At 50.0% G+C, this 14,883-nt stretch overlaps 1 protein-coding gene across 2 annotated transcripts in view; it reads right to left on the reverse strand.

Moving 5' to 3' along the window:
• BMP7 (bone morphogenetic protein 7) overlaps nt 1-14,883 on the reverse strand; it is a 95,561-nt gene that overhangs the window by 56,519 nt on the left and 24,159 nt on the right. For both annotated transcript variants that reach the window (XM_035298991.3, XM_002747705.6), the window contains exon 2: nt 1,799-1,991. In XM_035298991.3, coding sequence (XP_035154882.1) covers nt 1,799-1,991 — 193 coding nt within the window. The remainder of the gene's footprint in view (nt 1-1,798; nt 1,992-14,883) is intronic.

The following is a 14,883-nucleotide window of genomic DNA, read 5'->3' on the forward strand; positions in this document are numbered from 1 at the left end:
ATCCCACAATTCTATCTCTAGAACTTTATCTGACATGAACAGGTGTGTCAGCAAGGATACCTGCCCTGCGGCACCATCCCTCATAGGACAGAGGAGCCAGCATACACGCATGAAACACAGCACAACGTGTGCCTGGAACAGTGAGGTGACTCAGAAGACAAGGGCAGCCCATATGAACCACCGGGAAAAGCTGCCAGGGTTCATCATCCAGCAATGAAAGCCAGGGGCAGGAGTGCGTGCACCTCAGGGTTCAACAGGTGAAAACAACAATGCACAGATACATTTGCTGATTTCAGGAGTCTCAAGAATCTGGCAGCAGGGACTGCCTCAGAGAAGGGGCCTGGGAGCCTTCATTTTCACTATGGTTTCTTTTCTTTCCTTGTGATTGTGCACCATGAATATGTCTTGCCTACTCAAAAACATTTTTTTTTTTTTTTTGAGATAGACTCTTGCTCTGTCACCCAGGCTGGACTGTAGTGACCTGATCTTGGCTCATGGCAACCTTCTCCTCCCAGGTTCAAGCAATTCACCTGCCTCAGCCTCTTGAGTAGCTGGAATTACAGGCACACGCCACTACGCCTGGCTAATTTTTATATTTTTATTAGAGACGGGGTTTCACCATGTTGGCCAGGCTGGTCTCGAACTCCTGACCTCAAGTGATACACCTGTCTTGGCCAAAGTGCTGGGATTATAGGCGTAAGCTACTGCACCTGGTCTAAAAACAAATTTTTGAAAGAAATATGTTTCATAAGCATGGGCTCCGGCTTTGCAAACCTGGGCTCACATCCTAATGTGGCCACATTCTCTCTGGGTGGCCTCATTCTTTGGCTTCAGATCACTTCAGTTCTCCCATTTTGCAGATGAGTCACCACTTCTGAAGGCTGTTGTGATATGAAACGAGATAGCGAGTGCAAAACACTGGAACACTCAAGAACAGTTTTGTTTTCTTGGTATTTAGATGAACCCCCAAATAGCAGTGCTTAGCAAACGTGGCTGTAATGGTTCTCCTGTCCCTGTGTGCGGTAACAAATCCCCTTTCTAGCTGAAGATACTAGGCTGGCACATCACAAGGAGGTGCCCACACCACCTTCCTTCCGTTAATTTCCCTGCCATGGCACCCCAGTGGAGACACTAGACGTCTGACAGCCTGAGACATCCAGCAACCCAGCCACTGAGAAATAGGACCTTGGTCATTTCCGCCTCGGGACTATATGAACAGAATGCACCTGCTAAACTTTCCAGCCCTTTTTCTTAGCCTCCTTACCTCTCACAAGACCTTGAAATTAATGGATCTTGATAAATTAAAAACTTTCAACACACACGTTTGGTTTCTGACCTAGTGATTCTTGGAAGGCTGTGAGTTCTCTGTTTACTTTTTGGTTTGAGTTTTTCCTTCCCCTAACGTTTTATTTTAGATGGCCATTTTAATTGGTTGCCTGATGTCATGTACTGGGTTTCAGAGTGATGAATGGGAGAGAGGTAGCCCTTCGAAAACATTTCTTTCCCTTCCCCTTTTCTTCTATGTCCCTTAGCACCCAGCCAGATCTAGACTGCCTATAAATACCCGCGTGGCACCATGCATCCCCAGCCTCCCTGGCCTTCTACTGTTCCTGAATTCGTTGTCAGTCATTACCTAAGGAAAGTGACATACACCATCCACATTCGTTAGAAGAGATAGCTGGTACGGGGGCTGGCACGTGGTCGCGCCAATGTGACCCATCCTCCGGCTGTCACCCCCTTCTTCCTCTGCCCCCAGAGGGAACTCAGCACCCCTCCCAGATACCCATACAGCACCCACCTGCCCAGGTGCTCCTGGAGCACCTGATAAACGCTGATCCGGAACGTCTCATTGTCAAAGCGTTCCCGGATGTAGTCCTTGTAAATCCGGAATTCGGCTGCCGTCACAGCTTCCCCTTCTGGGATCTTGGAAAGATCAAACCGGAACTCCCGGTGGTGGTAGCGCGGGTGGAAGAATTCCTTGTCATGTTCCACTGGAAGGGGAAGAGAACACACATCGGCACCAACAGCTCGTTAGTGTCTGGGCTTCACTCCAGCTGCAAGTCCAAGCATCTTGCCTAAGCTAGATGGAGGCGTGCCCACTGCCAGTGACCCCAGAGACAACTGCTCCTTCCGCACCGACGCACTGCAGACTGGAGGGTCACAGGCTCAGACCCCATGGTCCCCATGGTCATCTTGAATGACAAGAGCATGACTCTGTGTCCAACCTGCTAGGAAAAGTAGGGCACTAACCACAGCCATCCAAGAGGTCCTGGCCAGACTCAGGTCCCAGTGGCTGAGGCCTGGGTTGGAATGCGGCCTCAGCCACTAACCAACACAGTGGCCCTGGAGAAGATAACAGAAAACCTCTATGGACCCCAATTTCACCTTCTAAAAAATGGGGATCATAATCCTCCTTCATGAGTTGTGGTCAGGGATGAATGATTTAATTCACACAAATAGTTTAACATCTGCTAAAGCTGGATAACTGCTAGCTACTGTTGGTAAGCATAAACCTTACTGTGAGTAGTATGGGACATCTCTAGGACCAGGGGTTCTTAGCCTGAATGCACATGAAAATCACTGTGGAAGCTTTTAGAAAATATTGATGTCCTGGCCCAGGTGTGGGCTGGTAAACATTTAACAACCAGCTCTCTGGGACCTGATATGAAGCGTCTGCTGATTCCACGGTGTAAATACCACCATCCTGGCAGATTTCAAGCTCCTAACATGAGGCCACTGAACATGGATGGGAAAAGAAGCACACAGTGGGCTCCAGCCTGCAGCTACTCCTACCCCCTCCTTAAAAAGATATGGAACCAAGGAAATCCATATCTTTTTAAAGCATCCCCAGATATTTCTAATGAGGAGCCAAGTTTACAACCACAGCAGCAGATGAACAGCAGTAAAAGGAGTGAATGGCAGAGTGTAGCAGGTGGGGGAACAGGTTGGAAATGACTTCAGGACAAAATAAGGCAAGAGGACTCCGCCCTCCTCAATTCTCCTGGCAGCGATATTAGACTGAGATGTCATGTCCGTTTCATAGATGATAAGCACCAGGATGAGAGCCCAGGAATGGTGTTTCCGGGTGGGGACCTGTGGCTCACGCCCTCTCTGGACCAAAATGGATCAGGGGTGACACTGGGAGCCACGGAGGGCTGGAAGGGGCAGAATGACCACACTCGGACCAGTGGGCAGAGCCTGCAGACACCTTTCATCTGCTGAAAAACACAGCCCATCTCCCCTCCCTGTCTGGAGGTGGGGAACTGGAGAGAGAGAGAGGGAGAAAGAGCAGACCCAGTTTGGCCACCAGATTGGTCAGAAGAAAGGAGAAATGCGATCAGCAACCTTCAGCTCTCAGGCTGGGTTATGGCTGCCTGGCTCCAAGTGGGACAGCAGGACGGGAACTCCCTTGAGAAGAGGTTCACAGTACTAGCTGCCACAAGACCCTTGCCGAGAGGCTCCATTAAAAACAATCTGGTTTAAACCTTAACAATAGTCCAAAAAGAGAGCAGGCTGAGGGCAGGGGCCATGGGGGAACCCACTCAGGTGAGGGCAGGGAGCACAGGGGAACCCACTCAGGTGAAGGCAGGGAGTATAGGGGAGCCCACTCAGGTGAGGGCAGGGAGCACGGGGGAGCCCACTCAGGTGAGGGCAGTGAGCATGGGGGAGCCCACTCAGGTGAGGGCAGGGAGCACGGGGGAACCCACTCAGGTGAGGGCAGGGAGCACGGGGGAGCCCACTCAGGTGAGGGCAGGGAGCACGGGGGAACCCACTCAGGTGAGGGCAGGGAGCACGGGGGAGCCCACTCAGGTGAGGGCAGGGAGCACGGGGGTGCCCACTCAGGTGAGGGCAGGGAGCACGGGGGAGCCCACTCAGGTGAGGGCAGGGAGCACGGGGGAGCCCACTCAGGTGAGGGCAGGGAGCCCGGGGGAGACCACTCGGGTGAGGGCAGGGAGCATGGGGGAACCCACTCAGCCTGTTCCCTATCAGGAAGAAGGGGCAGATGAAGTCCCTGAGTCTGGGGGCTCTGACTGGGCACAGGATTGTCCCTGTCTTTGGAGAGGCCTTGGGAAGACAACCTCTGAACCGCAGCTGCTAGAATCCTGGGCAGTATATGGAGAGCTGGCAGGAGGGAAGGGCTCTCCAGAAACCATTCCAGGTCCCTCCAGATGACAGCTCTCCTTGTCAAAACACACCTCTCATGCCCACAAGGAACCCTTCTCTCCTGACCCCATCTATGGGACAGGCCAGATGAATGGGAAACAAGGCCACGGGGATGTCACCAATCCCCCACTTTTATTTCCAGAGAAGGCAGGAGCCTCTACAAAGGACAGCCACTTTACCAAGTGAGCCTAGGGAGGTGACCCCAAGTGGGAAGGCAGGGTAAAGGGCCTATGTCACCATGGGAATGCCCCGGGCCAGTCCTCTGTCACCTTTCCAGCTCAGTCAACCCTCACGCCAGCACTAAGAGGTAAGCAGCCCTAGGAGGTGAGTATAGTACTGCATAGGTGGGTGGGGCAGGCACCTGAGACCCAGGAGGAGTCCAGTGTCCTCCCCAGGGCCAGACAGCTGGGATTCAAGCCCAGGTCCTCTCCAAACCAGAGTCCTGAACCACCATGCAGCTCAGCTGCTGCGTGAACAGGTTTGCAAGGGGTGGTCTTCTGCGCGAAAGTTAACTGGGTTAACTTTCTAACTGCACTGTTGCATACATGTAGCGTGTAACGTGCGTAAACCAAAGTTAACCCAGTCATGGAGATTCCTCCCAAGTCAAGAAAAAGAACATTACCAACCCCCTCTCCCTCCCTGGACTTCTCAAACCATAGGTTTGCTTCACCTGTTTTTGAACATTCTCTGAAGGGCCTCATACGATAGATCATCTTTTGCACCTGGCTTCTTTCATTTACCGGCACTTGTGCTTTTCATCCATGTCATCGTGCATGTTTGTTCATCCTCACGGCTGTATGATAGTCCATAGTTGTACTAGACCACAATTCATGTATCATTCTATAGTTCATAGGCATTCAGGGAGTATCCAGATTGGGGCTCTGAAAGCAGTGCCGCTATGAACATCACAGGATACGTGCTTCACACCCGGAATGAGACTGTGCTTGTGCAGCTGGAAGCTGTTCCTAATGCACTGCATCTGGGAAGTTTTTGGTTTTTTTTGTTTTTTGAGATGGAGTTTTGCTCTTGTTGCCCAGGCTGATGTGCCATGGCATGATCTTGGCTCACCACCACCTCCACCTCCCAAGTTCAAGCGATTCTCCTGCCTCAGCCTCCCACGTAACTGGGATTACAAGTGCGTACCACCACACCCAGCTAATTTTTGTACTTTTAGTAGATATGGGGTTTCACAGGCTGGTCTTGAACTCCTGACCTCAGGTGATCCGCCCACCTTGGCTTCCCAAAGTGCTGGGATTACAGGCGTGAGCCACCACACCCGGCCCTGAGAGGTTTTTAAGAGAGAGTGTTCTAGAAGACAGGTGGAAGAGGCCAGGCCTACCCCATGAAGGAAGTAGCACAGTCTCTGGATGATTCATGGCTTCTCAAGTGCTTTCTCCAGGGGACCAGGAGAGATGAAGCACAGATGAAGTCTCGTTCCAGCCATCTCTGTTCTCCACCGCAGCACAGTCAGACCTCCGCAGGCCAGGAAGAGCGCTTGTGGTGCACCATGCTTCAACTTTCAGGAGAGAGGCTGCTCCCACAATCGTGCACAGGGGCCAAGTCCAGCGTCTTGAACACAGTGGGTCCCCAGAAAACCTCAGTTCCCTGCCCCCAGTGCTGGATGAACCTGGCTTCAGAACAGCTTCACTGGCAGAGACACCATCAGCCTGAGCAGAGAAGGGGGCTGGGGAACATCTGGTTGACCACTGAGGATGGCTGGAGAGCCCAGAAGTGCAAAGGGCATGTTTGCTGAGTGCTTAATCTGTCAGCCCCGCACTGAGCACTCTTTGCTATCATCAGATGGAACACTGTGAGGCAGGCCTGACCCCCATTTTACAGGTGAGGAAACTGAGGCTCAGGGAGGCCAGGTCACTTGTAGGTCAAAAGTCAGGTGAGCAGCTGAACTCCAAAGCTCAACTCCTCATGATCTTCACACTCTCTAGAGCCGGGTGGCCTGAGTTTCACCTTAGCTGTGCCACTTACCAGCTGTGTGACCTTCCCCAAGCTGCTTACTCCCTGGGTTCCCCTCTCCCGGTGGATAATCACAATGGCCCTTTCTCATGGAGTTGTTGGAAAGATCACAGAAATAAGCCATTTGCTCACAGGAGAAAGCCACAGGTGAGTCATTTGAGTCCGTCAGTATTACAGGGCCTCTAAAACAATGAGCCGGAAGAATGACAATCAATGCAGAAAAAGCAACATGTGCTGTGGGCATTTACACACTGCACTTGTGATTACATTTGCAAAAAAAAAGTGAAATGGACCGAACAATAAAGATTTGTTTGAATAAGCATGACATAAACACAGGTACAATCATTAGAGTCACGCCCAATGAAGCACTGATACATAATTATAAATAGAAGGTTTGTTGTAACAGCTGCAGATACAACCGTTTTTGATACATAAGATAAACTACCCTAACTGTTAGGGTATCAGGGTTACAAGATTTCTTTTCTAAAAAGAAACGCAGAGGCTGGGCGCGGTGGCTCACGCCTGTAATCCCAGCACTTTGGGAGGCCAAGGCAGGTGGATCACAAGGTCAGCAGATCGAGACCATCCTGGTCAACATGGTGAAACCTCGTCTCTACTAAAAATACAAAAAATTAGCTGGGCATGGTGGTGCGTGCCTGTAATCCCAGCTACTCAGGAGGCTGAGGCAGGAGAATTGCCTGAACCCAGGAGGTGGAGGTTGAGGTGAGCTGAGATTGCACCATTGCACTCCAGTCTGGGTAACAAGAGGGAAACTCCGTCTCAAAAAAAAGAAAAAGAAACTCAGGGATAAAGTGAGGAACTAAATTTCTTGCAAACATTTGTGGGCTCTTTGGTATGGCTTTCTGAGAGGATTTCCTTTATTAATTAATTGGAGACTATTGAGAGGCAGCAACCACAATGTTACTCTATTCTCCCTGAAATTCATATTGTCATGTTTTGAAAATAATTTTGTATGCATTATCAACGAGAGAACAGTGATGAAGTACGCACCCACACGTGCGCACGCACACACACATGCACACACACGCACACCTGCACACCCACAAATAAGCAGTGAATAATTCAAAGTTCAAACCGAATTCCAAATCTCATCTTTCCAAGGTTTCCCTTTTCTAGGGAAGCCACTCCACAGCGTGAAATCTACACCATTTCAACTCGTGTTAAGACAATTGAATTGTTAGCACTAAAGGAGGTAGAAGCTTGCACGTATTTTTGAGGAGAAAATATGTCTTCATACTTTAAGTTACCATATGTAGTTGATTACGCAGGACTTAGTTTTAAACTAAATGTCTACAGTTGACATCTCCCATCCCCCCAGGGAAAACCCTCCTAAGGAAGCCCAGAGCCTGGGAGTCCAGCTTTTTCTCTCCTGCCTCCAGTTACATCCTAGCACCCCAAAGGCTGAGAGAACTCATAGGCATTAACAAAGGACTTTCAACTTCAAAAATTAAAAGGGTTCAAATCCCCAAGACCAAAAGATAAGTCCAAAGAAAATGGATTCTGGAAAACACCATCCTGACAGCAAACAGCCCCATCACTGTTCCAAAGACAAGTCCAGTGTCTTTCTTTACCAAAACCTGAAATAGCCCCAAAACTGGCCCTGAGAGGGGGGAATTCCGGGCTGAAGGGTGTCAATAATGGGTTAGAGACAGGCAGAAACAAAAAGCTGCCCACCTAGATGTCCCCTTCATGATCCTCTGCCATGTCAGGGAAGACTTCTTTACCAGATGGGACCTGCCCCCAGCATCACTCAAGGTACATTGCCTCTCCCTAAAGGCTGAGGTTCTTCCTCCCACCTACAGTTATGAGAAATATTCAGGCAAGCCCCTCACTAAGTTGGAAGTCTCTTATTCAAAGGGAGGGCCACAACCAAAGAAACTGACAACCTGCTGTGTAGACCTGCAAACGGCAAACACGTGCTTAAATATTACCTACAGTATTCAGAGCCGTGCTTTATGGGAAAGTATTTAACATCCTAAAAGTTAGGGGTTATGAACCCAAACATATGCATATGTACAGTTGTGCATTATAATACACAAAACTAAATAAACACAATAAATTGTTACAAACATGAGAAAACAGAAACAGAAGACATGTTTCTCCTGCTGCCTGGGGGATCATTTTGTGCTGGGCACAGCTCATAGGGATGAGCCAAGTTGTGGCATGACTCACTGCAAAGCACAAGTAGAAGCCACGCCCATGTCTCCCCCTCCCCATTCCCCATCTGTCTCTCTTGGAGAGTCCATCATCACTGTCCCAGATGAGCCCTGGGACTCCAAGGGAGCCACCATCTTGTTCCACAACCCTCTTCTCCCCAGTTGAGAGGTGGGAGGAAGCCAGCCTTAACCTTGGCCACACATGGGCCTTCTTTATTTTTATTGGAACCTGGTATGAAAGAGCCCGTTTGCTCTCCCTGCTTTAATTTCTAAGGATGTAATCCGGTGCTCTGGGAAGCCCCTTGCCAGCGCCCTGCAGGGAAGGCTGATCTGTGAGAAAGAAGCTTCCAGGCACGGAAGACTGAGGTTGGAACTGAGGAGGGAGACCTGCCTAGTTGATCCCTTGGTCTGACAGTCCCTGCCCTTCCTGAAGTTTGGGGTTTCAGCTCTTCCAATCTATGAGTTATGCTGAGATCCTTCAAAGAAGTCCCCTTTAAGCTAACTCTAATCAGGTTGCTGCCACATGCAACCACGGCAGTTTTGAGCAAAACACACACAAGCCCAATTGCACACACCCAAACGTGGAAATGGATGGGCAGGAAACACTCCCAGGTAGCTGCATTCTCTCCAGGTGACCATTCACCATGAAAACTGCTTTCTTCAGACTTGGCTCATTCCCAAATGTAAGACATCCCCCTCGACTGAGCTCTATAAGAACAGGGCCCGTGACGGTCTCAGCTCTGGATCCCATGCCCTGCATAGCCTGATGTGTAGCAGGGCCTCATGAATCTTCTGCATTGAACACATTACTCTTCACACATTCCTTTCGGGTCTTTAACTGCTCTGTTGATAACATACACACAGTAAGGCACACAAACAAGCGTTCATGAAGTGTGATGAATTTCCACAACGTGAATACACCCAGAGCAGCACACAAAACATTTATTACCAGCTCCAAAGTCATTCCAGTAGGGGCCCCTCGCAAACACCAGTCCTTCCTCCCTAAGGCTGACTGCCTTTTTTTTTTTGAGACAGAGTTTCACTCATGTTACCCAGGCTGGAGTGCAAAGGCGCGATCTCGGTTCACCGCAATCTCCGCCTCCTGGGTTCAGGCGATCCTCTGCCTCAGCCTCCTGAGTAGCTGGGATTACAGGCACGCGCCACCATGCCCAGCTAATTTTTTGTATTTTTAGTAGAGATGGGGTTTCACCATGTTGACCAGGATGGTCTCGATCTCTTGACCTCGTGATCCACCCACCTTGACCTCCCAAAGTGCTGGGATTACAGGCGTGAGCCACCGCGCCCAGCGGCTGACTGCCTTAACAGCCAATACCACGGACTCTCTTGGCCTCCATGGCACCTGACTATGGAATCACACATGTGTTCTCTTCTGCATCTGCAGCCTTCACCAGCCTCGCTTGCGGTTCTGTGTACCAGCGGTCCATGCATTCCCACCTCTGTCTGGAACCCTATCGAATGAATTGGACACAACTTATTCTTTTATTGTCATTTGGGGAGTTTCCAGTTTGAGCCATTACAAACTGTGCTGCAGTGTACTCTTGTGCATGGCTTTTGGTGAATGCATGTCTGCTGGGTAAATGTCTTGAAGCAGGATTTCTGGTCAGAGGGTAGGCACGTTCAGCTTCAGTTCCACATCTGACTGTTTCCATGTCAACAATTTTGGGGAAACAGTGTATGAGGTCAAAGGAGGCACAGTCCCTAAAGAGATGGTTCATTTTCATTGATTTTGGCAAATCCCAGTGCCTGTGTTCAGGCATGAGGAAGGTGGGAGGCAGCTATGCAGGTGGGAACTCTTCCCAGGAGAGGCACTGAATGGACTCCTAAGGAAGAACAGAGGCCGACCAGTCCCAGAGGACAGGAAAAGATGCTGTAGGCAGAGGGAAGAGCATGTTCGAGGGCCTGAGAGACAAGAAATGGGGCATGCTGGAGAGATTAGGTAAGAAGTTTGCTGAGAATAACAAGAAAAAAGCAACAAATTTCTCATTGGGAAAATGCTTGAATGTCAAGCTAAGGGGTTGATAATCGATGTCATCAATCATGATGGCTTGGTCCCTTGTTACACAAAGCAGTGCCCTGATCAGATCTATTTTAGATAGAGGACTGGTGACCCTGTGAAAAGTGGGATTATAGGGAGTGAGTACAGAGGCAGGGAGCTCAGAGGATGCTCTGGGTCAGAGATGATGCATACCCAGTACATGGGCCCTCCTCCTCCCCCGGGTACCTGAGGTAGGCATCACTAAACAGTTGCAACATTCTTCTTAATTCTGCCACCCAGGCGGCCACGAGCAATCCAGGTGGTCTCAAGAGAAAAGGTGTCTGCATTTTCCATCCCTTGTCAGGACCCCAGAAGTGTAATGGAACAGACGTGCTTCTCTAGGGGAAGGGACAAGACAACCAAAAGCAGGCATATGAAGATGGGAAACTAGAGGATGCTGCCCACTGCTGGGCTGGAATGCCAGGAAGGCAATAACACCATCAGTGGATATGGTAGGGAAGAAAACACGTGTGACTGCAGACAGGGGAAACTTGAGACGACTGTTGGAAAAAGAGGTTTAGATAACCCTGGCAAGAACACTCAGGCTGGGAGCTGCTGAATTGGGTTTACAGATGAAGTTATGCAGGAAAAAAGCATCTATGATGAGGAAGACCAGCATGGCCTGGGAGCAACATCTGGGGGCTGCCTAGGAGAGGGAGAACGATGTCACCAGAAGGACTTGGTCCAAAGGAAGGGCAGGACCAGAGGACAGACAGGGCAAGCTGGCCCAGTGGTGGCCAGATTCAGTAAAAGGGGGCATGGAGACCCCTCTTCCAGGGACCATTCACTGGATTTGGTCACTGGCTGCTCAGAGACCTCAGGAAGCAGCTCTCATGGGGACAGCCATGCTCTTGCTAAAGATCAAGACTGTGGCCAGTTGCATTTGACAGACGTTTGTATCCAGGAAAAGGGGAACCATCAGCCTAGGCAAAGCCGCCTTCATTTCCTCCTGAAGCTGCTGTCTCAGCCAGGGCTGGAAAGAGTTGATAAATGGATAGTAAATAATCACCTAGCAGCTCCTTCCAAAACTTTATGGTCTTCAGAAAAAATCTGGTTAACCTTCCAGACTATGCGGTCCTCTCACTGCCCCCAAAGATGCCGCTAAACTACAAGACAGGAACAAATATTTCATGAGCAAAGGGATGCTTTCCAGGCAAAAACCACAGGTCCAGCATTAGAGTTCCACGTTCCTCACTCAGAGTCTGGTTTCTGTGAGCACAGACTAGCCCAAAGCATTCTTTGGCTCCAGTTAGGGGCTGGGGACAGACCCCTGCACCCAGCTTTAATGAGGGTGGGGCTCAAGGAACTGAAAGAACCAATTGAAGTCTACATTATAACCAGAAGCTAGAACTGGGTTTCCACGAACCCGAGGACTGCTTAGGGCCCCATATCCTGGAACTTCCCGGGTGCCCATTTAACTCTGAAACTACCAACCCTGGCTCACTCTTTTCCTAGAGGGCCATAGCTCATCTGGAAGGTTCTGGCACACATCAGACCTCACTGGAGCTGACTTACCCCGGCTGCTGTGAGGAGGCAGTTTGCGGCCAGCTTCAGAGACATGAAATTTGATGATGGCTCTTCATTCACTCAGAGATTTACATGGCAAGATTAAGGAGCTTGGAAAAGCCGCCAGAGGTGTGCAATAAATTGGGAATTTTGGGAAGTGGAACAGACACCCCCAACTACTCTAACAGGAAAATGTTCTCTTAATGACATGAGCAGGGCTGTGGCTGGGAAGGCCACACTGACACACGGAGCTCTTGGGAGAAGGGAGGAGAATGTCCTGTGCCCAGGGAAACAGAACATCGCCCAGAAGGGGACAACGATACATGCTGCCCAGATAACACCTCCACTGTCCTCATTCTACAAGCACTTCCTGGCCTCCCCAGCTTGGGCATGAGAGCCCTCAGCTGTACTATAGCAGAGCAGTTCACAGAAGCTCTCTTAGATCACAGCTCTGAAAACCTATGGAAACCCTACGCCAGGTAACAGCTACTATTTTTAAAAACTTTTATTCTTAACTGTGGTAAAATACACAGAATGTACAATTTACCTTCCTGACCCCTTTTATGTGTACAGGTTAAACACATGGGATGCCATTCCTGTACCTCCAGTCTCCAGGACTCTCTTCATCTTGCAAAACCAACACTCCATCCTCATTAAATCCTAATGGCCCTTTCCTCCTCCTCCTCTAGCCCCCAGCAACCACCATTCTACTTTCTGTCCCTATGAATCTGAGTGCTTTAGGCAAAACCTATAAATGAAATCACACAGTATTTGTCCTTCTGTGACTGACGTATTCACTTAGCAGAATGTCGTCAAGGGTCATCTATGCTTCAGCCTGTCAGAATGTCCTTCCTTTTTAAGACTGAGTAATATTCCACTGCATGGATGGGACACATTTCATTCATTCATCCCAGAGTGGTATGTGGTGGCTTCCAGGTTTTTGCGATTGTGAATAACGCTGCTATGACTGTGCAAATATTATCTCTTGGAGACCCTGTTTTCCCATCTTTTGGGGATATACCCAGAGGTGAAATTGCTGGGTCATATTGTAGTTCTATTTTCAATATTGTTGAAGAACCACCACACTGTTTGCTCTGGTGGCTACACCATTTTATGCTCCCACCAGCAGTCCACAAGGGTGCGGATTTCTTCACATTGCCACCACCGCTTGTGATTTTCTGTTCTGTTTTGTTTTATTTGATGGTGACTATATTAGTCCGTTTTTATGCTGCTGGCAAAGACATACTTAAGACTGGGAAGAAAAAGAGGTTTAATTGGACTTAATAGCTCCACATGGCTAGGGAGGCCTCAGAATCATGACAGGAGATGAAAGGCACTTTTTACATGGCAGTGGCAAGAGAAAATGAGGAAGAAGCGAAAGCAGAAACCCCTGATAAAACTATAAGATCTCATGAGACTTGTTCACTCTCATGAGAATAGCTCAGGAAAGACCCGGCCCCGTGATTCAATTATCTCCCCCTGGGTCCCTCCCACAACATGTGGGAATTCCGGAAGACACAATTCAAGTTGAGATTCGGTGGGGACACAGCCAAACCCTATCAATGACCATCCTGATGGCTGTGAGGTGGGCAGCCAGCCCTCCCACCAGCCTGGCCGCCATTTCACATGTCATTATCTCACTGAATCCTTATGAAAACCCCACTCAGAGGCAGGGGGACACATCATGACCACTTTCCGGATGAGGACACTGAGGCTCAGACCCTTGCCCAGGGACATAAAGCTGATCGGAATCCTCAAAGGCCCATACTCCTCCCCACTCAGCCATACCATCGCTCTGCCTCACACTGGAGCTCCCAGCAACCTCTTAGCTGTGGCGATGATTCGCTAAGGACAGCTACGAGCTGAGCAACGCTCTTGGCACCTCCATGACTCGCCACGTAAATCTCCAAGCTAAACCCAACACAAAGGTTCTGATCCAACTCAGCTCCCTCCCAGGCTTGTAAATTTTGCTCCTGCCTAATGCCAGTACCCCTTGAGGAAGGGAGGCTGACAGCCTGAAGGTTTTGTAGCATTTGCCCATCTCATCAGCCCTCGCCAGGCCCCCAGACTGGGGGGCAGGGCCCTGCCTGGCAGAGGGCACACAGACGGCATTGTCTCCCCACTCCCTCCCCGGTTCTTGAGCTACTTCAACTCTCGAACTTTCCACCAAATGCTTCAGCTGCCAGCAGCACCACCTGGAGTCCGACCTGCCCGGCTCTCCAAGAAGGTCTTTGGAGACACTGCCTCCTTGTTAGTTGCTGGGGGGCTGCGTCCAGAGACATGAGGCATGGAGGCGAGACCACGGGCGGGCCAGGCATCTCCCGGGCCATCCTCTCCTCATGAGCCCTGAGCCTGCAGCCTGCACAGATGTTGGGGTGGGGGCCGGAGGGAATGATTGTACCTTAAACACTTCAGTGTCGACATGTGTGCAGTGTTGCTTGAACAATGTTATCATTGTGAATTGAATGAACCAAAGGGTTTAGGGGATGGGGTGGGGAGAGGGGAAAAGATGGGTTTAATTATCTCTAGCGCTGAGGCCAGTTCTTCGCCTAAAAAGACCCAGACGCCCGGAGAGCTGAAAAGAAAAATGGGCTGCCAGCACATCCATCTTTCCATTATGGACGCAGGCAGCCCCTGTGGCCTACGGCTTGCCACCTCCCAGGGGGAGGAACGCAGTCCGCACGGATCCCTGGGTTCCAACCCCATCCTCAGCTCATGAAATTGAGGGAAAAGAATGAAAAGTAGTCACCAACTTCAGCTAAACCAGTGGCTCTCAGCCAGGGCTGGCTTTGTCCGCCCCTTGCTTCCATGAAGGCACTTTGGCTGACGTCTGGAGTCATTTTTGGTTGTCATAACTTAGGAGCTAGAGCCCCTGGCATGTAGTGGGTAGAGACCAGGGACACTGCTAAACATCTTGCAATTCACAGGATGGCCCCATCCAACCCCAAATGGCACTGCTGCTGAGTTGAGAGTCCTTGGCCTGAATGGACAGACAGGTAGAGCTCAAGA

Source organism: Callithrix jacchus, chromosome 5 (genome assembly GCF_049354715.1).
Source record: "Callithrix jacchus isolate 240 chromosome 5, calJac240_pri, whole genome shotgun sequence".
In the NCBI taxonomy this organism is placed as follows: domain Eukaryota; kingdom Metazoa; phylum Chordata; class Mammalia; order Primates; family Cebidae; genus Callithrix; species Callithrix jacchus.